This window comes from Nicotiana tabacum, chromosome 8 (assembly GCF_000715075.1).
Source record: "Nicotiana tabacum cultivar K326 chromosome 8, ASM71507v2, whole genome shotgun sequence".
In the NCBI taxonomy this organism is placed as follows: Eukaryota; Viridiplantae; Streptophyta; class Magnoliopsida; order Solanales; family Solanaceae; genus Nicotiana; species Nicotiana tabacum.
Window position 1 is genome coordinate 154984385 of NC_134087.1, and position 22641 is coordinate 155007025.

Sequence of the window (22641 nt, forward strand, 5' to 3'; positions counted from 1 at the left end):
CCGATAGGCGTGAAAGTCCGCCGTCGAGGTGGCTCCTGGGGGCGGTAGTTATTCTGCGGGGGTTGTGGGTTATAGTGGTTGTGGTAAGGAGGCTGATTTCTGGGAGGTGGAGCTGGGCCTCGGTTGGTTTGTTGTGGTGGATGGTTATAAGGTTGGGCATTCATGACCATATAAGGTTGATGAGCATATGCCAAATTTGAGTGGGGGTAGTAGTGGCGTGGGGCTCTTTCCGGAAAATGGGGCCTGGGATGACGATACTCCCTTGCTTCAAAGGCTGTCATAGTCGTTTCTTCTTTCTTCTTCCCCCTTGTCGTTCCTCCAGACCCGCTTTGGACGGCCTGGGAAGTTGCCCTTATGGCTGCTTGACTCAGAATCCTACCCGTTTTCAAACCATTTTCCACCATCTCTCCAATCTTGATCGCTTCCGCGAATGGCTTACCCATGGCCGACATCATGTTTTGGAAATAGTCAGACTCTTGAGCCTGGAGAAAGGTAGTGACCATTTCCACTTCATCCATGGGAGGCTTCACTCTCGACGCCTGTTCACGCCACTTAATAGCATACTCTCTAAAGCTTTCCGAAGGCTTCTTCTTCAAATTCGACAGAGAGTTTCGGTCTGGCGCAATGTCGATGTTATACTGGAATTGTTTTACAAAATCTCTGGCGAGATCATCCCATATATGCCATCAGGACATTTCCTGATCCATATACCATTCCGAAGCTATCCCTACTAGACTTTCCCCAAAATATGCCATTAGCAGTTCTTCTTTTCCGCCGGCTCCCCGCAATTGGTTGCAGTATTTCTTAAGATGTGCAATTGGGTCACCGTGCCCATCGTATTTCTCGAATTTGGGGGTCTTGAAACCCGTTGGCAGGTGCACGTGAGGGAACATGCACAGGTCGTCGTAAGAGACGCTCTTTTGTCTGCTCAATCCTTGCATATTCTTCAGACTTTGTTCAAGGCTTCTCATCCTTTTGGCAATCTCATTTTGTTCTACAAATCCGGGGTTCTGATCCTGTCCTGGTGCGAGCTCGCACTGAGGCGGTAGAGGATTAGTACTGGTAGCGAACCTAGTTGGATCCATTGAGAACGATGGCGCTTGGAATGTAAAAGAGGATGAGTCAAAGCTTGTCTTGTATGTGGTAGGTTGTGCCATAACCGGGCAAGGCGATGCAGTAAAGATGTTCATGCTTGCATCAGTGGCCGACATTCGGGGATGAGGCTCAGAAGGTGATCCAGCAGAGAAGGCTGAGGTGGCTGGGTATCCGAATGGGGTAGCAGGATAATTTATGGGGACATTAGAAGTCCCACTTGACCTGGAGAATAATTCAGGGAATCCGGGGACGACACTTGGCGGCTCTTTCCCATTGTTCCAGTCGTCCAGCATTTCCAACATGCGGAGCCGTAGGATTCTATTTTCCTCCGCAGTTGCGGATTCAGGTGTGAGGACGGCTGAGATTGAGCTTTCCTCAGAAACAGGGATCGTTTGTAATGGAATTTCTGAAGACATTTCCACACTTCCTTTTGACCTGGTGAAGTAAGTGTGAGTACTGCTTCTGGCCCTAACCACAGGTAGTTGAACACTTCTCTTTGACCTCGTGAAGTATGAGTGCGAGGCCAGACTTTCACCAAACCAACCGTCTTTTCAAAAACCCTGGGAATGCTCAATGACTAACGCACGGTTAATTTGCAGCAAATAACAGATAGTTAATCTCACGTTGGGCATGATGCACCTATTCAGTTAAGTGGATCACTATATGTTTGCTGCGAGAGCATGCGTCATTCCGGCATTTATTATTAGTTCTTTTTTTTTCTTTTTTTTTTATTAGTTTTTTTTTCTTTCTTTTCTTTTTCTCTTTTGTTTTTCTTTTATGTTTTTTTTTTATTTTGCAGTAAAAGAAATGTGACCGGATCCGATGAGGATTGCCTACGTATCACGATGCCTACATGAATCAGATCATTACGTAGTTCGAAAAACACAAATGATCGTAAAAGAAACAACCTCTTTATTGTTGAAGCAGTCTATTACAAACTACATTTTGCAAAAGAAAAAGCAAACTTTGAAAATAAACCTAGACTCAAAAATAGACTAAAAATCACCCTGATGGAAAAACAGGCAGAAGATGCTAAGATACAGGCTTGAACTATGAGTGCATTATGGTTTTGAAAATTGGTGTCCGCGGGGCATCGTTCGGCCTTGCCGCGGTCCTAGGTGTGATATCCCTCTCAAGTTGCTCCAGCTCATGCATAGTCTGCTTGACATAACCCATTACTGCCGAGAGGACGGTAACGCTGGACATGTTCTCACATCGTAGACATCGTCTGGTGATGGCATGGGCAATGGCCTTGATCCTATCTCTGGTTCGCTTCCTTTCTATGAGTAGGCGTTTTATCTGATCGCTACATATCTCGAATACTTGAGTATCCTGTATATGCTGATGCTTCAATCGCCGTACTTCCAACTTCATCTGGGCCATTGAGTCGTACCAGTATCTGCTCTCAACTTGGAAATCCTTGGCCTGATTAACTGCTTTGATCTCAAGTGCAGCCATCTCTCTCTTTATCTTAGCGACAGTCTTCTCGTGGTCGCTTTCCAATTGATTCAGGTATCTGCGATGCTTATCTGCTCTTGTATCCCACTGCGCTTTGAGCTCTGCTATGACATCTTCAGGCTTCTCCAAACCATCTTGCCATTCTCTGATCTCGCTTTTTAGCCTTTTGATCAGGTGCTCGTCTGATCGACGCCTTGGTTGTTTATCTGCATCCAACCTTATTTGTTTGATCTGGGCTCTGAGCATTTCATTTTCTTGAATTAACCTGTTCCGCTCTCCCAGATCGGTGGCTATTTGCACGTTGTGCTCGTATTTCATGCCTTCTACTTGTTGCTTTAACCTGCTGATTTCGGCACAATAGCCTCTTTCCTTTGCTAACCAATCCCAATGCCTTTGCGATGACTCGGTGAAATTCCGGATGTGGGGTCTCTTAGCTGGCCTTTCATGCTCGAGTTCCCTTCTATACCATGCAAGGTAACCTGGCGCCGTTTCCCCTTTGGCTCGATCCCGCACGCAAGTATCTGATTTCAAGTGTTGACTCTCATTCCAGATTTGGCGAATCTTTGCTTCTGGGAACTGTCCGTTAGGACTTATCTCAACTGCTTGAGCGCTAAGATCTTCCTCATGAGGTACTGTCTGGCATCTTCCGAACTGTCTCAAAACTCGACCGGGTGCGTAAGGTTGAATGCTCTTAAGCCCCATCAGTAAGAAATGAGTTTTAGCTGCCGACGTATATAGGATCTCATCAACAGGCAACCATCCCAAAGTCCATTGTATTTGGCTGGCAGTAAGAGCTTGAAAGAACGAGGTCCATGCCAGGACTCTTTTGGGCAAAATGATCTCTTTGGTTCTCGTGTAAGATTCTTCTATGCGGGTTTTTTCCGGGGAACCATAGCTTAAAATCTCGGGATGATGGCAGAGGTGCTCGGTCATCCATATCTGTAGGAGCAAGTTACAACCTTCGAAGAAACTTTCCCCAGCTTTACAAACTGTAAGAGCCCGAAAGATGTCAGATACCACCATTGGCGCGAGAGTACTGTCACTTTGCGTGAGTAAAGTGCTGACGACCCCAGATATCTTCAAATCAATGTTTCCATCTTTCCTTGGAAATACCAGAAGGCCCAGGAACATTATCATGAACGCTACCCGTCTGTGCTCGTCCCACTTCTGACGAACTCCTTTGCTGCATAGTTTGTTGATCGGATTATTGAATCCCCCCTCATGACCGTACCTATCATATATGAAGCATGGAGTACAAAATTCGGCTGCCAGATTCGGGTTGTGGACTGTTCTAGGTATTTTCAATGAATCCAGGAACCGATGTACCGTGACGACTCTTGGGGCGACCAAGTATTTTTCCCTCAAGGGAAGATCAGTATTCCCGATGTATCAGGCCATTTCTTCTAAAGTCGGGGTGAGTTCAAAATCAGAGAAATGGAAAACATTGTGCGCCGGGTCCCAAAAGGTAACCAAAGCTCTTACGATATCTCCCCGAGGCTGGATCTCCAATAATCCCACAAGACCTTTCAGATATTTCTTAACCTCATTTTGTCCTTCAACACCTAGATCATTCCACCATAGCCGTAACTTGACAGGGATTTTGGTCATTATTGAAAAATGTTCATTTTGCATCGTGCTCATCCTGCACATTTATTAAGGTGATTTTAACAAAAATGGCTGACTCAAAAATATTTTTACAAAGGGAAACAAGTTTGAACACGGCCTTTAAACACTTCGGGGATGAAGATTTTAAGGCAGTGTGGGTCTATTGGATAAAATGCTAAACAAGACCCAAAGGTAGCTATTTATGCAAAGTCAGCCTTCCGGCGTCCCTTTCGGGAACATTCGGCTATTTATGACAAAACAGCGTCACCCGATTTATTTACGACTCTCTTTTTGTTTTTGTTTTTTTTTTATTTTGGCTATTTTAGCAAAAAATGGGGGTTGAACCCGACGAGGGTTGCCTACGTATCTCACATCCGGTGAGAATCAAACCGGCGTAGTTCGGGCATACCGTGAATAGAGAAAAATAAATAAATCTAGAAATCAAAAATAAGTATTTTTATTATTTTTTGAAGAAAGATAAAGACTAAAGAAAAATATATTTTTTTGCAATATTTGGACTATCAGTCTGAATTTATAAAAGGGTACTACAAAAGAAACAACATATTTTTTTTTTGAATTATGAGTTTTCCATTTTTTTTTACTTTTAAAATAAATATCTTTCTTTTTTTTTTATTTTGAAAGTGAAAGAAATTTTTTTTTTATATATACCCTTTTTTAATAATTCAAACTAAGAAGACAAATTTTGTTTTTATTCTTTTTATTTTTAGAAAAATTCCGGTGAGGTCTTGACAATACTTGAACATTGGTTTTATTTTTCAAAAATAAGTAATTATCTCCCTACGCTGCTATTTTCCTCTTTTTTTTTAGAAACCGGTCAGCATGCGGAACCGAAGCAAATAAATGCGCAAAACAAATAGGATGCAGCAGGGTGGTCTTTTCAATTCAGGTTGCCTGTCCTAGACGGACCCAACCCCTGTGTTGAGCCCCCTAAGTCAAATGCAACATGATGCAAATAAACGTTCCTACTAGGGATCCGGCATGAAATTTCGTTATACTAGGCTTAAACCTTGGTATTTGTTCTAGACTGTGTACCCGAGCGGACCACTCGAGTCGAGGAGGGGGCTACGTACCGGGGACCCGCGAGATCGTCCGGCTTTGTAACTTGTCCAACCTCTTTCTTATTTCAGGTATTGACACTAACAGAATAGGGAGTCTCGACCAGCGAACTTCTCCCCGGAGGTAAGAAGAGAAGGGTTTCGGCACAGTTTATATACAGTTCAGATAATATCAAAGCGGTAAAAGACAACATTTAGCACGTTACGCAAAAACATGTAATAAATATCAGATAATAAAGCAAAATATAACAATTATTCTAAGCTCGAATTCTTGAACCCTGAACCAGTGGTTCTGGGTTTTTCCCCAGCGGAGTCGCCAGAGCTGTCACACCTCCTTTTTGCGCGCCCGGCCCCGATGGGTTAAAATGCGCGGGTGGAGTTTTTCCAATTTAAGTGACAATATTCGAAATGGGATTATTTATTTAAATTCAGAGTCGACACTTGGGAAAGGTTTGGCTTTTGGTGTCCCAAGTCATCGGTTTATCTTGAATCCCAAATCGAGGAAATTTTAGACTTTTCCAAATGAAGTCTGCGAACCAGAAATTCTAAGTAAGGAATTCTGTTGACCCGAGGGAAGGTGTTAGGCACCCTCGAATCCCATGGTTCTAGCACGGTCGCTTAAATTGTTATAATGGCTAAATATCTGATTTAAATACATGTTGTGACTTATGTGCTTTTATTAAGTTTAAACCGCTTTTATTATTATCATTTATTTTTGTAGAATTGCAACGTCGTGAAAATGCATCTCGAACCACGTCACAATCAATGCACCCGTAGTTGTTAACACATTTTGACTCCGTTGAGACTTGGATTTGGGTCACATCAATGTGCACCCGATTTTAAGAATATAATTTACTTAAAGTCGCGCCTAAAGAATTTAAACGCGTTATTATCTTTGGGGAAGGCAGTGGAATTCACTAAACAGTCCGTCCCAAACTCTAAATATTTATCATGGTCAATTATTGAGGGCCCCGTAATTTGCATTTTTATTTGGCGAGGCTCGTCTCATTATTTTAGAAGGGTATCCTACAGTGACTACATTTCTATTATTTTTGTTTCCAGAGATAGAAGAATGAAAAATGTATGCTAATTGAAGTATATGCTTTGGCCTAAATCAGACTCCTATCAATTTCTGATTAATTACTTATAAAGTAAAAAAAACATCATGTCTTACGAAAATGCTTTGATCGAACAAAAGATTACATATGAGATTGATGAAATGCAATACTTAATCCGAACATTACCTACGAAACGATTTCTTGTGGAACTTAACTGAACTTATTTGGGCTAGATTAAAGGACAACTGGTAAAGTAAGATGTTTTAATTTAACAAGGAATCATGTACGAGCTAACGAAATACAACACTTAATCCGAACACTTCTCGAGTTGAACTTAACTAAACTTATGTGGACTAATCTTAACTAAAAAAAACTAAATGAAACAGGAACAGTATTGTATAAGGTCGAAGTATACATGCCCATATTAACAAACAAACTACCGAGCCAAAACACAACAGGATAAACTTAGTCGAATATCAGTACATACTTTTGAACTGTTGAATTATAAACTAATCAATTTTCACAGGCCTGTTAATGTACTATGAATATTACAACAAATACTTGAACTTCTTCAACCTTTTTCATTTCATGCTTTCAAACTGTTTCAATTACATCAATATGGGACTTGAAATGTGTACCTGAAAATGCTGAAAATGCAAAGGAGAAAGGAGAAGAAGATGGGGGAATCAGCAGCAGCAAAAAGCAGAATTAACAGAAGCAGCAGGACAGAAATGCAGCAGCAATAGTGAGCAAGATAGCAGCAGCAATCAGAACAGCACAACAGAAAGGATTCTGTTGTGAGATGGAACTAGAGTTGAAGAAGAAACAGCCAAATGAAACAGCACACAGTGTGATGGCAACAATACTCCAGACAATCCAATTCCGGAATATACCAAATGCAACAAAACACTAACAATAATCTCGATTGAAATTTAGAAGAAGGAACACTGCCTAACGTATTGACAATGAATGAACTTCAGACAAACAAGACCAAGTTTCTGATTTCTTAATCTGTTTTTTTTCTCTTTCTTGCTCTCTTTCTATTCCTGCCAACTATTTCTTTTTCTTTTCTATCCTCACAATGTATGTATTTCAAGCTTTCTCTTTCAAATACTCCTCACAGTGTATTTTTCCCTCTCCCTGTATTTTGCAGATCTCCCTAACCTCTAACTCCCTGGGTCTCCTTTCTCTCCTTTTCCTCTAATTCTCTCTTCTTCCTTCAGCTCTCCAGGTCCAGTCCCTTTTATAAGCCTCAACACCACCCCTTTTAACAGCCTGTTTTAGAATATCACAGTACCCTCCCATGTGCCTTCCATTTTCAGTTCCACTTTAGTTAATTAGGTATAAAAACCCCATCATTCCCTGGCAGATTTAACTTTTCCATTTTATTTAACTAAAAGCAAGTATGGGCAGTAGAATATGTTGACAGCATATGCTGTCAAACCATTTTAAAATTAAACAAAGACCTTTATGCAGGCCACAGGCTGTGCACAAAACACATGAGGTGCACCAATGCACATGTTGTGCACGAGTGCACATGCCTTCCAATTCAGAATTTAAACACAAACAATCCTTTTTACATTACTGATCAATTCAAACAGCCATAAGTAAACAAAAACTGGTTCTTAATTGACTCAACACATGCTTAGCAGAAGTAAGTCGGTTTGTTATTGTTCGGATAGCTGAAACTAATTGACGACACATGTCGACTCGACTATATTAGCATTAACATACTCAATCGTAGCCAAAAATCAGACATTTAAACAGTATCGATACATGGTTCGAATTATACTGACTAAGCAGAAATGCACTCGAGGAGTCAACTAGTCAGTACAAATTTGGAATACAACCAATACACATGTCTTATCAGAATAGGAGGGGTTCAAACAAACACAGTGGTTCAGGCAAAGTGGACAAACAGAAGTTGGTAAAATTAAAACAAATATGAACAGACCTTTTTTAAAAACAAATTACACGGACTAAAACAAAAATAAAGAAAAGAAAACAAAACTCACCTCAAATCTTTGAAAAATCAAAACCTTGACTCGGATTTGGACAGACCTTTCTTAAGGCTGAATGGACTTTAATCGAAGTGTTTCTCAGATGAGAAACACTTTGATTAAAGTCCATTAGGCCTTAATCTCTTCGGTTGAACCGGTATGAACCAGTGACGAAGAACTACAAAAATTTCCAAAACTCAGATCCGGGATTCAGGCTTCCCTGGTCAGATTCGGACCAAACCAAGTATGGTTTGGTCACGAGGGGGGTCTGGGGAGTGTCTGGTGTGAAGCTGGGGTTGGTTGGGGTAGATCGAGTTTTGACTCGAATCTTCAAATGAAGATTCGAGGACCTGGAGGGTGATTCGAACTAAACGGTTAACAGGTCTATATTCAGGATGGTGAGGGGGTTCTATGGTGTTCAGGGCGAGGTCACCGGCGTTCATGCCGCCGGTTTTTCATGGTGAAGGGTACAGGGGCGGCTCTAGGGTTTGTGGGTTTGGGTGAAGACGACGAGGCTGGGGTATTGGATAGGGGGGTAGGGTACGATTATGAACTTATATAGTTAGTGGGTGGACGAATCTCGACCGTTAGATCAATTTAGATCTACGGTCTGGATCTGGTGGTTAAGTGGAACGGTGTCGTTTCAAGTGTTGAGGGTTTGGGTTCGGTCCGGGTGTAAACGGGTCGGGTTCCTCAGTGGGTTGTGGGGAAGTGATCTTGGCCGTTGATCAATCTGAGATCAACGGCCCAGATCACACTGGACTAAAACGTCGTCGTTTGGGCGTCCTGGGTATCAGGTGGTCTGGACCGGGCATGCCTGGGTTTTGGGCTGTTTGTTTAGGCCAATTTTGTTAAAATTGGCCCAAGTCCGGAAGAAGAAAGGGACCTTTTCTTTTCTTTTTTTTTATTATTTTTTATTTCTTTTCCTTATTTATTTTAAAAACAAAACTAAACAAAAAATCAAAAATTAAATACACACTCAATACAATTATTCGCACACACACTAAAATATTTCAAAACAAGTAAAATCAAACAAAACAAAATCACGGACAAAGATGCCTGTTTATGCCTTTCTATTTAAACCATGTTACGGTTCAGATTATGCATGACACGTACACATTTTTTTTTAATTTTGTTTTAATAAAGTAAATAAATAAAAATGGGTCAAAGTCACAAATAAATCAACAAAGTTCCGCACAAAAAATCAAAAATTGTACAGCAGGACCAATTTTTATTCTTTTGGAGCGACTGTCACGCAAAAACAAAAATCGCGTGCTCACAGTGCCGATCAGAACTCTTCTTTTCAAGGCACTTCAAACAAAGAAGTGGCTTACCTCATTTAAAAGGAGCATTTCTGCTAGCACCCTTGAACAAATATTTTGTTGTAACAATTCTGCAATGATACCACAAGGGAAAAATTAAAATAACTTAAAACCAAAACATGACAAATTGTGTTGCAGCCATAGGAAGGAATCACATATCAAAGAGACAGCGGGTGCCCAACGATGTTAGTCTTTTGGTTTCTTTATTTCCTAAATAGATTATGTATTTCGCTTTATTCATGTGTACCAATTTTACCGTTAATAGGCACTTCAAAGAATCCATTCATCCTCAAAAATACCGAAAAACATGTACCTAAGTATCTATCTCTAAACATAGCAACGATTGAAATGCATGCACAGATTTTTAGATACTCAACTAATTTCAGAACGGAAAAAAGGAATAAAACTCACCAAAAATCAAAAATCATAGAGTCACCAACATACTGGAATCAAGGAGCTAAGACAAAAATAGGAGAAAGAAGGAAATAACATATTAGGGATTAAGAAAAATTAGACGAAAAGGGAGAGAAAGTTGTAAGGGGCTGTTGGGAAAAAAAACAAACCCAAATTAGTATCCATCAGCTGGCACCCAAATTTCACGTTGTTTGGAGATGGATACCCAGAGCTTCACATAGATGTATTCTTTTAGCCTCCATTTGTTGTTTGGCAGGAAGAGTTCTCGAAGAAATGGGCATGGAACCTGAAGATAAGTGGAGAAAGTGGAAGCCAACTGTTTTTAACTTTATCCAAATGACGGTTTTACCCTTCGTGTCCAAAACAACTTTCACTTATTATTATATAGTTATATTAAGGAAAATGTGCATAATGGTCTCGTCCTCAATCTTGCACATTGGACAAATAGCGTCAATATTCATACCAATTTACCTAAGATAAGATTTACATGGTAGTTTATCATGAAAACACCTCCACATAAGGGATTTTATCCTTTTAGGACAGTTGAGATGCTAATTATATAGTTAAATTAAGGAAAATCTGCATAATGGTCTCGTCCTCTCTTGCACATTGGACAAGTAGTGTCAATATTCATACCAATTTGCCTAAGATAAGATTTACATGGTAGTTTATCGTGAAAACACCTCCACATGAGGGATTTTATCTTTTTATGACAGTTGAGATGCCAAATCCAATTGAAATCTTGGTTAGTTTGCTCATGACCCTCAATGAGGCTGTAACATGATTTTATAGTAAACATGCCATTGCCACTAAGTGACCAAATAGAAATGTCACGAGTAGTATTATATTGGGGGAGATTTATGGTTATAGTGTTATCAGTAATACAAATGGGGAGGTCAAAAGTCAACTTAGAGAAATTCCATAAATTTTTCTTCCTTTTATCTCTAATTTTTAGATTGTGATCATTCTTGTTGAGACGCCCTTGAATGGAATTTCTTAGATAAGGAGTGTTAGGAATCGATCTGGAATTTCAAATGTCAATAATAGACCTATCATTAATAGTCCAAAGGATCCCTTTATTATAATAGTACCAACCTTTTGCAATAGCACTCCAAATAAAAGAAATGTTAGCTTTCCTGGCTTTCGTAGCATGATTAGCAATAAGGAGCTTGGACCAAGGAGAATGCGGAAAGTTTAGTAGTCTCCATGTAAGTCTTGTAAGGAGGAACAAATTTTTGACTTAGCATTCTTGATTCTTAGACCCCCATTAGATTTACTACTAGGAACTACCTTCCAACGAAGCAAGTGGAGTTTCTTATTACTTTCAGTGCAACCCTATATAAAATTCCTTTGGTTTGATCAATAACATTCAGAATTCTTTGTGGGAGAAGAATATATTGCATGTCATGATTGGGAATAGTATTGAGTGTCGAGGAAACAAGAGTAGTTCTACCGGCCATACTTAAATACTTTGATTTCTAGTTAGATAATATGATGCGCATATTATCAAAAGTGAATTGATAATCAGTGGCTTTTGGCTTCTATCGCAAAATAGGATAGCCAAGGTATTTACCAAAGCTGTCACTGATTCTCATATTGAACAATTTAGAAATATACTTGGCAGTGTCGTTCGGACAATTTTTGGAGAAAATAATTTTAGATTTGGAATAATTTATCTTATGGTCTGATAAGTCACAGAACATATCGAGACAACTAAGGATAGTGGTTCATGGGGTATTATTGACCTTAGCCATAAGAGTGAGGTCATCTGCAAATACGAGGTGTGAAAATGAAGGACTTCTATTGTTGAGGCATATATGGTCCCAATTCCTAATATCTACTTGATGACTAATGTATCTAGACAACATTTTCATACATAGTATAAAGATATACGGAGACATAGAATCGCCCTATCTTACACCTCTGCTAGGGCTGAAAAAGTTAATTTTGGATCCATTTACTAAGATGAAGATTTTACTAGTAGTAATATAGGTCATGATCAGCTTTGTAATCTTAGGGAGGAACTTGAAATATCTAAGGGTTCGATAACCGAAAGACCACTCAAGCCAATCAAAGGATTTTTCTAAATCAATTTTAAAGATCATAAAAGCTTTGGAACCCTTAAAATGATTGAATTTAGAAAAGATTTCCTGAATAATGATAGCATTGTCACAAGCCCTTCTATTTTTCAAAAAACTGGCTTGGAAGGGACTAATGATATTATCTAGAAAAGGCTTGATCATGTTAGAAATGATCTTAGTGATAATTTTGTAAATAATATTACATAAGCCTATGTGTTTAAAGTTTTTTAGGTTATTAGCACTAGGAATTTTAGGAACGAGACATATGTAGGTATTGTTGATAGATTTAGGAAAGGACTACGTAGCGACAACATTGTGGCAAAATTGTAGAATCGATTGTCCCACCACTTTCCAATATTTTTGAAAGAAGAATGGGTGTAAGCCATCAGGACTAGGAGCTTTAAAAGGTTTAAAGGAAAAACAGCCCTAATGACTTTATTATCCAGTAGGGGATAGTCTAATGAAGACAGATCTAGATTATTCAAAGAGACTGGGTCATTAAGGATTTTTGACCAATTTGTTTGGAGATGACAGGTTGTGAATATCTCTGAAAAGTAATTCAAAGTGTGATCCTTCAAGGAGTTGTGATCATCAATCCATTGACCTTTGTCATTTCTAAAATAGGTAATATGATTTCTTCTTCTCCTATTAGTGACAGTAAAAATTTGGTATTAGCATCACCTTCATTAATCCACTTGATTCTAGATCTAAGTTTCCAGTAGTCTTCTTCTAGCTTAAGGATATTATTGTAGTCATACATTAGATCTTGTTCTAGTTGTTAAAGAAATCTGCTAGTAGGAAATTTAGGAGAATTCTGGATACCATTAAGTCCAGCTAAAAGTCTCTCTTTTTTTGTGAAAGAGATCACCAAAAGTTTTTCTTTTCCATTCCAAAATATCGTTTCTAAAAGATCGAGCAGCATCACACCTGTCTTTATCTTTCCAACTAGAATTAACCACATTAATGAAATCAGGATGTGATCACCAAATTGTCTCTAACCTAAAAGGTTTCTCGTAGTTCCCATTAGGCATAAAGTTCAACTTGATCAACAAAGGTCTATGGTCTGAGTGAGTTTTGGGCAGGTGGGTAACTGGGGCTTCAAGAAAAAGAGTAACCCATTTATTGTTACAGAACACTCTATCTAATCATTTCATAATTAGACTTTTCCTCTTTTTCCTATGATTTGACAAAGTGAATTTACTCCCCTTAAATCCCAAGTCAAAAAGGTTACAATAATTTATGCTGGACCATAGTTTGCATGACCTATTGAGACTAACAGGTTTACCAATAAATTTCTCCTTAGCCATTAAAATGTCATTAAAGTCGCCCTTACTAACCACGGGCCTTTATAGGAGTCATAACTATTTTCCAAGTTCTTCCAAAGTAGATTTATGTTAGCATTACTAGTACTAGTGTAAATGGAAGGAAAAAGCCAAGAGTAGCATTTAGGAAGTAACTCAACCATAGCATGGATTTCCTGATCTCGCCTAATAGAGTTTTTGACAGTGACCATATTGTGATCCCAGAGAATAACCATTCCTCTAGATCTTCCCTCTGCGGGGACCTCTATCATATCCATAAAATTAAAATCATTAAGAAGAGAGGTGTGAGTAGCCATCTTAGTTTCAAGTAAAGTAATCATGTAAGGCCTATGGGTGTCTATCATAACTCTAAAGTTCCTACTGAAGTTGTCATTGTAGCACCCCTAGTGTTCCAAATGATAATAGTTGTAGAGCTATTCATCTTGGGATTTGGGTTCTGTACGTTTACACTCCCCTCCTCCCCCGTAGGAGAAGATAGGTTTTTCCATGGGCATTGTATTATGATTATTACCAACTTTTCTACTATTAGATCTTGTGGTGTCTTTTTGTTCACTGTGCACCTGTATAGTGTAATTGGACAACTGAAGACATGCCTCGCATCGTGCCTCGCCTTGAAGGGTGAGACTTTGACTTCGTTTATGTTTAAAAACTTGATTCTCAAACCCCTATTTGGAGGAGGTATAACCTCTGATTCCTCCATTACATTTTCTCTTGGTTCTTAAGCATTGGATGGTGGATGGAGCTACATTTTCATGGGGGCCGGGTTGTCGTTTTGTTTCTGAGTCTATGCCAAGATGTTCTAGGCATCCCAAGTTATGAGAAGTGGGAATATATTGGCGGGGTCCTTTAATGGTAATGGATTGGGGTCCTTCGGTAGGAATGGGTTGAAGTGAGTAGGAAGGTTCCAAGGGTTCTGTATGTTCTGAATTAGAATTGTGTTCATGTTCGTGACTAGAGGATTCAAAAGAGTGTTTAGATATCGTGCTAGACACTTGCTTAATATCAAACAACACTTGTTCATTGCTAGGATTATCAAGAAATAAGTGTTCTTGAGTTGGAGGGATGTTAGCCTTGTAGGAAGTAGTGTCCATATTATCATTATTAAGAGTAATAATCACGTTGTCGATCCTATTTTGAGAAGCATAATTGGTTTGGTCCAAATGATTTTTATCCCTATTATCATTGGGCGTAGTATTTGCATTAGTAGTACGACTAAGTTTGTCATTGTAGAATCCAGCCACGTGGTTGTTATTCTTATATTGTGTGTCCTGCCAGCTTGAAATGCATTGATTGGTTTCATTAAGTGGATTTGCCTTGTGAGTGGTATTTTCCAAAATAGTGGGCTGGTTATTAGAAGGTAATTTAGAATTATTATTTTTATGATGATGATCAGAATTAGAAGAACTAGAAATATTAGCAGGGATTGAGTGAGATTTCCTTATACCTATATCATGTACTAGGAGAGGAATTTTTCTTTTGTATTTTAGTTTTTGAGTATTGAGATACTTACCTGTGGTAGAATCAAAGATTTTGACAATAATACCTGCATCATGTATGTTCCGGATTGATTCGGACTTTGTTCTTGGAGGATTCTTCTTTCTTTTCGAGAACACCACTGTCTTCCATTTTCACCATCTATTTCTCTTGACATGATTTGGGGAGAGCTTTGTTTCAATGTATTATTTCTTGATTTCTCTGGAACATAGTAGGGATACTAGTGACCTAATCTTCCACATAGTTTGCATAGGAAATTGTCACTCTCATATAATATTTGATGTTTATGAGAACCAATGAAAATATATGACTTCACTGGCTGATATAAAGAGACTTTCACACAAAGTCTTGCATAGCGTCCTCTCAAGGTTGCTGATGTACATGTATCAACCTTTAATAAATGCCCATTTTATTACCCATTTTCATTAATATAGTGGTATCATAAAACTCAGTTGGTAGTTGTGGAAGACGCACCTATACAGCGGCAATTTGCTGTGTTGTCTGAGAAGCAACAAAGTTTGGTATCCATTTTTGTACTGAGAGGAAACACCCATTTATGAACCAGGGGCTATCGTGTAATGCCTTGTTCATATTTTACTCTGTACCAAACTTTACTATGTAATAATCAACACCCAAGTCAATTAATGAAAAAAATTTCTTTAATCCTCCGTAAGTCTTGAATTTTCTTGTGAAGATAGTTATGGAGGATACGCTTACCCATTAATTTAATAATTACTAAGTACATCCAGGGATGATAGTCCAGTGCATATCTTCAGCAGATAAGGTGACCATGTAATCTGTATTTTTTTATTCATCTCCGCCAATATCTTTATTATCTAGCTCATGTATCTCCATAGGTGCGATTGGATCCTCAAAGCATTCCATAGAGATAAAGTTCGAGTGCGTATCTGATAGTAGTTTGTCTTTGAAAGTTGGAGTAGAGTCATGTGTAGCCATGTGGCTATTGTTGGTGGATATATGATTGTTAACATCTGGCGGTTTAGGAGGGATTTGAGTTGTTTGTTGCAAAGATGGTTGAGGATTTTGCATTCTTCAAGTATGAAATGGAGGAATGGTAGTAGGATTTTAGAGAGAAGATAGACCTTCTCTCTCTAGGAATCTCGCCTTTTTTTTTCTTCTTCACTTAGATGAAAGAGTTGAGTTTGTGGTTGGTGAGATATAACAAATTAGTTTGAAAAAATGGAGGAGAATGATAGATGGAGCGAAAAAAGTCATGAAGTACTAGAGCTTGGTCTGTCAAAATGGAGTTTTCCAGCCAATGTTACTAATTTTTCAGTCAAAGGTGTCTTTTTACTGCTTTTCACGAGTTTCATAAAGAGTGTATATAATTACTCTCTATATCATGTCTGTCAAAATGGGTGAAATAATTCCAATTTAAAATAGTTTAGGGGACTTATGGGACTCATGCAAAGTTTAAGTTTGTAATTCGCAAAATGAAACTAGTTGAGGAAGGTAATTATATATTTTTCCAATTACTAATGGCACAAAAATAGGCTGATTACATATCTAAATCAAGACAAAGAAACCAGTAAATAAATTATTAAGGAGAAATAAAAAGTAAAGAAAAATGGAAAGCGCAAAACTTATTCGCGCTAAACAGACGCCATAACTGTTGTTATGACATGTCAGATCACCAAAAGTAAGTTATTATTCTTCTCATTTCATTTGATCAGGGCTAAGGCTGGCATGTGGGCCGGTCCAGGCCCGGGACCGGCGGCCCATGTGGCTTCTGGACCTAAACGTCCTTAACCGGATAAGCCCGGGACCGTGGAGGTGGGCCGGTCTTTTGGGCCGATCCTTAACTTTGGGACCGCAAGACCGGGACCGTTTGAGATCGGGACCGAACCGGTCCTTGGCATGCCTAAATGGTCCCAAACGGTCCCAACAGTCAGATTTAAAAAAATATTGCTTGTTTGGGCTGCCAAAATAGCCGTTGGCTATTTGCAAAATAGCCATTTAACCCCCCAACTTTATTTTAACCCCAAACTTTTTATAATTATATTTTTTCCTATTTTCAACTATAAATACCACCTCATTCTTTTATTTTTCTCACAAAATTATCAATCTCACTCTAATTTTCTTCTATAATTGCTATTATTGCTTCCTTTATTGTTACAATTTGTGAAAAAAATTGTGAAGTTGGCGATTTAAAGTCTTCAAGTCTTCAACGATAATCAATTTTTAACAAGTTGTTCGTCAATTCGGTAAACTCGTTCCAACTCATAATTTTTAATACTATAGTTTTATATGTTTTATTTAGTTTCTATTATTTGATTAAGTACGATGGCTTCCTTAAAAAAAATTGATAAAAATAAGAGAAAATCCAAGAGTGGCGAATCTAGTGGTCAATCCATTCTTCCTCCACTGCCCCCGGACCCAAATCCCATACCCGTCCGACAACTTCTATTCTTGATAGTGATAATAGTTTATCACAATTTACTGAGAATCAATTTTTTCATAATGTTGGAGCTGGTGAACAATTAAACCATTAATTAATGAATGCTCTTTATTCTAATCCAACTATTGATGAAGATGATGAGGAAGAAATAGATTTTGATGAAACGCAACCGGATGACGATACATCCACTAGTCCTACTCCTGAAGTTAAAAACCCAACTAATGATAATCCAAATGATGCTCCGTATGACCCTCCTGTTACTACCCCTACTTTTTTCTAGACAGCGTACCAAACGGACAGAAATATCTATTGTTTGACCTTTTTTTACTCAACTAATTCCACAAAATAAGGCTAAGTGTAAAATTTGTGGTAAGGATTTAGCTTTTAAATATTTTGATGGTTGGAGGGGGGAAGGGAGGGGGGAAGGGAGGGGAGGGGGAAGGGAACTTTGAAAAGACACATATTGATACACCCTCGAGATAAAGCCAAATATCTTCGTATGAAAGTCTTGACCGAGGGGACAAGTGTACCTACTCCCAGTCAGGCTGACCCTAGTACCGGGTCAAATTAATTTCAACCGGAATTTAACACTGTTACTTATGGTATTTTATATTATGATACAAAAAAAGATCGGGATGAATTGACAAAAATAATTATTGTTATTTGTTTACCCTATAGTTTTTCTTCTAGCCCTCACTTTGTGCATTATATTGGATAATTTGGAATCCTACTTGTAAAGGTTTTCTTCGCACAACCGTAAAGAGCGATATTTACAAATATAAACATGAATATGAACAATATTTCCGCTATTTATTTACTCATATAAATTGTCGTGTTGCTATTACAACTGATATTGATAGAAGTGGTAATGACTGTGATTACCTTACTATTACTAGTCATTGGATTAATGAGGATTGGATGATGCAAAAGCGCATTATTGCTTATAGAATAATGAATTCACGTCACATATGGCAGTTTATTGTTGGCACAGTTACGGATAATTTGTAGATATTTTTGCATTATTGATAAAATCATGTCACTTTCAATGAATAATGCTACTAGTAACACAAATGTTGTAACTTTGCTTACCATTACACTAAGTCCTGCATTTAGTAACATTTTTCATGTTAGATGTATTTGTCATATTTACCATTTAATTGTGAGTGATAGTATGCGAATTTTAAATATTGAAATTGAAAAGGTTAAAATGGCTCTTAACTGGATTTTTTATTCAAACCGTAGAAGTAGACTTAGAGAATATTTTAAAAGATGCGATGAGTTTGTCCTAAGAGAAAGAAAGGTTCCTAAAACTTGTCCAACTTGATGGAATTACATGTATGAAAGTTTAGTTGTTGCATATGAATATAGAAACCCCATAAACTCAACGTTTAATGCTCATGTAAGTGATGATGATGAGAACCTTACAAATGCGTATTGGGCTAATGTTGAAATGCTTGTAGATTTTTTAGAAAAATTTCAAATTGCTACAAATGAATTTTCTGAGCAATTATATCCTAATATTTCTAAATGTTTAGTTTATATTGCAGAACTAGCAAATTTGTTTGCTCATTTTTCAGAGGGTGGGAAAATTTATGAACTTGCTATTGATTCTATGAGAAAAAAGTTTTAAATTTTTTTTCCCTATTCCCCCTATTTATGGTGTTGTTGCCTTGTTAAATCCTACTATGAAATTAGGAAGTCCTTGATTTTTTTATGAAATTGTTTATAATTAGCACTTGAAGAAGAGGAGTTGTCTAAACTTCTGGAAGCGATAACCTCAATTAAAATAAATGCTCAAACTATTTATAATGCTTATCAAGTTGCATTAGATCAGGCTAGACCAAATGTTCCAACTGCTTCTTCTTCTGATTCTCAATCATCTAAAAAAACTGCGGAAGTAAGAGCATTTAATGCTTGGGCGGGGTTCAGGGGTTCTCAAGGTTCTATTACAAGTGATTTTTCACAACTAAATGATTTTAAAGTTTATTTGTCACAGAGAATTGAGGAAGTGAATCCCGACGACTCCTTTAATATTTTGGAATGGTGGAAGGACAAAGAAAAATACTTTTCAATTCTTTCAAAGATGGCCCGAGACATTTTAACTATTCAAGCTTCAACAGTGGCATCGGAGCGCTTTCAGTCAAGTAAGAGTTCAACTCGATGATTATAGAGCGTCTCTGAGGGAAAGCTTGGAAAATCAGTACTTTTCAGAGATTGGATCCGTTCTGAAAGAAGAAATTTTGGACTTGCTAAATCATAACTAGAGGTAGACGAAGCTTACAAAGAAATGGTAGCTGAACTTGCGGAGGATTCTGCTTCACCTGAAAGTGGTGATGACCAAACTTCTTTTCTGCCACCACCAACGGAAATTCCTTCGGACCTTGATGGATTTATGAAGTTTGTAAGAGATACCATGTAACTTGTATGAACAAAAATTAGTATGTATTATGTAACTTGTATTTTGGCACATCTTGATTAGTTTCTTTTTCTTCTCAATGGTGGTATTAGCACCTTGTTGTGCTCATTCCATAGGGGGAGGAAGACTAAGAAAGATATTGCCATGTTTTTTTAATGCTATAATAAAATTATAACGCATTGCTTTGAATATCTCTTTACAATATTTTTGTCTTTAAATTTGAATTAAAAAATTTAGGTCACAATTCTATAATATAATTTACAAGGAATTGCCTTAGATATTTTTATTACCATTTTTTTTCTCTAACTTCTATAAAAAAAAATTAAAAAATAGAAAGTATTCGTTGGGCCCACTTAACCCGGGACCGACCCACTTAACCCGGAACCATTAGTTCGTGGGCTCGGTCCTGGGCCGGTTCATACAAAAGGACCACAAAGCCCGGGACCATGAAGCCCGTTTAAATTGGGACCGGCCCACTTAGCCCACTTAGGCCCGGGACTGGCCCACTTGCCACCCTTAATCGGGGCACAAATTTTGAGACTCTAGTCGGTCTCATAAATAGTATTCCTTCCGTTCCAATTTATGTGAACCTGTTTGACTGGCCACGAAATTTAAGGAAAAAATGAAGACTTTTTGAATTTGTGATCCTAAACATGTCAGAATGGGGTCCAGAGTATTTGTGTGGTTATAAAAGCTTCTCATTAAGGATAAAATTAAAAATTTAAGCTAAATTGTTTTCAAATATAAAAAGGGGTCATTCTTTTTGGAACGGACCAAAAAGAAAATAGGTTTATATAAACTGGATCGGAGGGAGTACTAAACAGATTTAAAATATTCTCTTAAAATGTAAGCATATTAAATATATTCGATGATACATTACAGTTGACAACCAACAGAATAGTATACGACGAAGAATCAAAGGAACGAAAAAATCTTACACAAATTTCAAATAAAAACAAAGCCAAAATCAGTTGACGAAATGGCAATTCTTTCTGATCTCTCCCTTGTTGCCAGTTAGAACTTCAATGGAGCCCATATGAACCATTGCAGCAGCAAACTTACGTGCCCATGTCGAGCCATACTTAACGTTGTTAAAAACCAGCTTAGAAGTCAAAGGACTTTCAAACAATGTTTGATCAGAAGTCAACAGTCCCTTATGGTTCTTCAAATTGAGATAGTACTTGTTGTCTAGACGATTAGGAGTTGAAATATCAAGATTAACAATTGGATCAACTTGGGTGTCACTAATAGGTCGAGGGCACTTATTTTTCAAGAATGAAGCATATCTAGGATCAAGGGAAGGATCTTGAGGATGTGTAGCATTGAAACCGTAAAGTCTATTTGAGAAGGAAGAGCAATGAGTGCGACCAATAGAGTGAGCCCCTGACAACGTCACCATCTCATCAAGTGACAAACCTTTTCTTTTGAAGTTGTCTTGAAGTTGTTGGGCATTGAAGAAAGGTGGAGGGAGGTTTTGAATGACTTCGGAGCTCAACGAAACGCGGCCATCGCGACGTCCTCCTGGTAGAGCATAGCTTATGCCTCCCGCGAACAAGGCGCTATCTCTTGCAGCAAAGGCAAGTATGTCCGCGCACGAAACTGTGCGCGGACATAGTTTTTCCAGCAATGCTTTTGCTTCATCAATAACCTCAAATCCTCGAAGGCTTGGGTTGTTAATGGGACTATCTTTCTCAGCCGTTTCCTTTCCTCTTACCGAATCAAGCAACACTGAACCATCACAACCCTTCAAAAGATAAAATTAACAACGGAAAACAGCATGTTAGCATTCCAAAAAACGTTCAACTTAAACAGGCTAATGGTACAAAAGAAATTTTACCCGGTCAAGCCATCTAAAATATAATTCAATTAAACTAATATACATCTGACGATATAAATAATTATTTACACTATCAGATCGATATCTATAGGTAACCCTTCCATAAAAGTGCAATTTGTAATCTTAAAAATAACGCAATTGATCACATGCTACAACGAGTAAAGGTAATAGTGTAAAAATACTCAATTGAGTTTAAAAGCATTTCATACTGCCACTGTGCATGTATTAACAAATGAAGGAGTACCCTGATAAAGCAGTCATGGAAATGCATGCGAATAATGCCAGCAGCAGTGCCAGGATTCATCAGAACCGCTTTGAATACAGCTTTTCTAATAATGGCCTCAGCAGCTGGACATGATCTTTTATAGAATCCAACACCAAACGTTGATTTTTTTGGTTTGGGCTTATGTTTGTTCGCCTCAGCAAATACAGAAAGAGAAAGAATCAAACAAAAGAGCAGCGCTAACATTACAAACTTAGAACCCTTGAAAGAATTCATTGTTTCCTTTTCTTGCACAATTTGACTGCATATCTAAGGTTTTTTATAGCAACTGAGGTATGACGTGGAAGATTACATAATTAACAAGATGAAATTAAATCTTTAGAAAATGAATCCGCGTAGTTTAGCTTTACAAGTTCAAAGCCATAAAAATATAATATTTTCATCTTCTGACTTTGTATTATTGTTTTCACTTCTTTCATTTATATATCAAGATTACATGATCTCTCCACTAACTGTTTCCAGCTTTGCCTGATGTATCAAGGTTACATGATCCCCACTAACTGGTTCAACCTTTGCATGATAACATTTTTAATGCTCCTCACGGTCTCTTAGTTTTATTTGAATCTCCAAATGTCAGCTGCCTCATCAATTTTTATTTTTTTTAATCAGGAAACTTTATCTTTTTCTGGTTCTGTAGACTTTCTCTTCAAGAAATAAAATGTCGTAGTCAAGCCAGCTCCTGGATGAGTTGATCAAGAATGATGGTACTTAAAACAGTTAATTAAAGTTTTTGTCCAGATTTATAAAATCTTTTGTAATAA

At 37.9% G+C, this 22641-nt stretch overlaps 1 protein-coding gene and 1 long non-coding RNA gene across 2 annotated transcripts; both read right to left on the minus strand.

The window, feature by feature from the left end:
* Nucleotides 1–6729: 6729 nt before the first annotated feature.
* Nucleotides 6730–10315, minus strand: LOC107793262 (uncharacterized). The gene is made up of 4 exons (XR_012694293.1): nucleotides 10178–10315; nucleotides 10026–10071; nucleotides 9627–9685; nucleotides 6730–6939 (listed from the first exon to the last, which is right to left on the minus strand). It is a non-coding gene; the product is annotated as an uncharacterized LOC107793262 (long non-coding RNA).
* A 10262-nt stretch (nucleotides 10316–20577) lies between these two features.
* On the minus strand, nucleotides 20578–22127 carry LOC107793261 (peroxidase 5-like). Its single transcript, XM_016615586.2, has 2 exons — nucleotides 21842–22127; nucleotides 20578–21504 (listed from the first exon to the last, which is right to left on the minus strand). The coding sequence occupies exons 1-2, from the start codon at nucleotides 22094–22096 to the stop codon at nucleotides 20728–20730; spliced, it is 1032 nt and encodes a 343-aa protein (XP_016471072.1). The 5' UTR covers nucleotides 22097–22127; the 3' UTR covers nucleotides 20578–20727.
* Nucleotides 22128–22641: the final 514 nt, after the last annotated feature.

Coding starts and splice junctions, on each gene's coding strand:
- LOC107793261 (XM_016615586.2), bottom strand. CDS start 22,096: ATGAATTCTTTCAAGGGTTCTAAGTTTGTAATGTTAGCGCTGCTCTTT. Junction 21,505..21,841: donor TCCATGACTGCTTTATCAGG/GTACTCCTTCAT, acceptor TATCTTTTGAAG/GGTTGTGATGGTTCAGTGTT.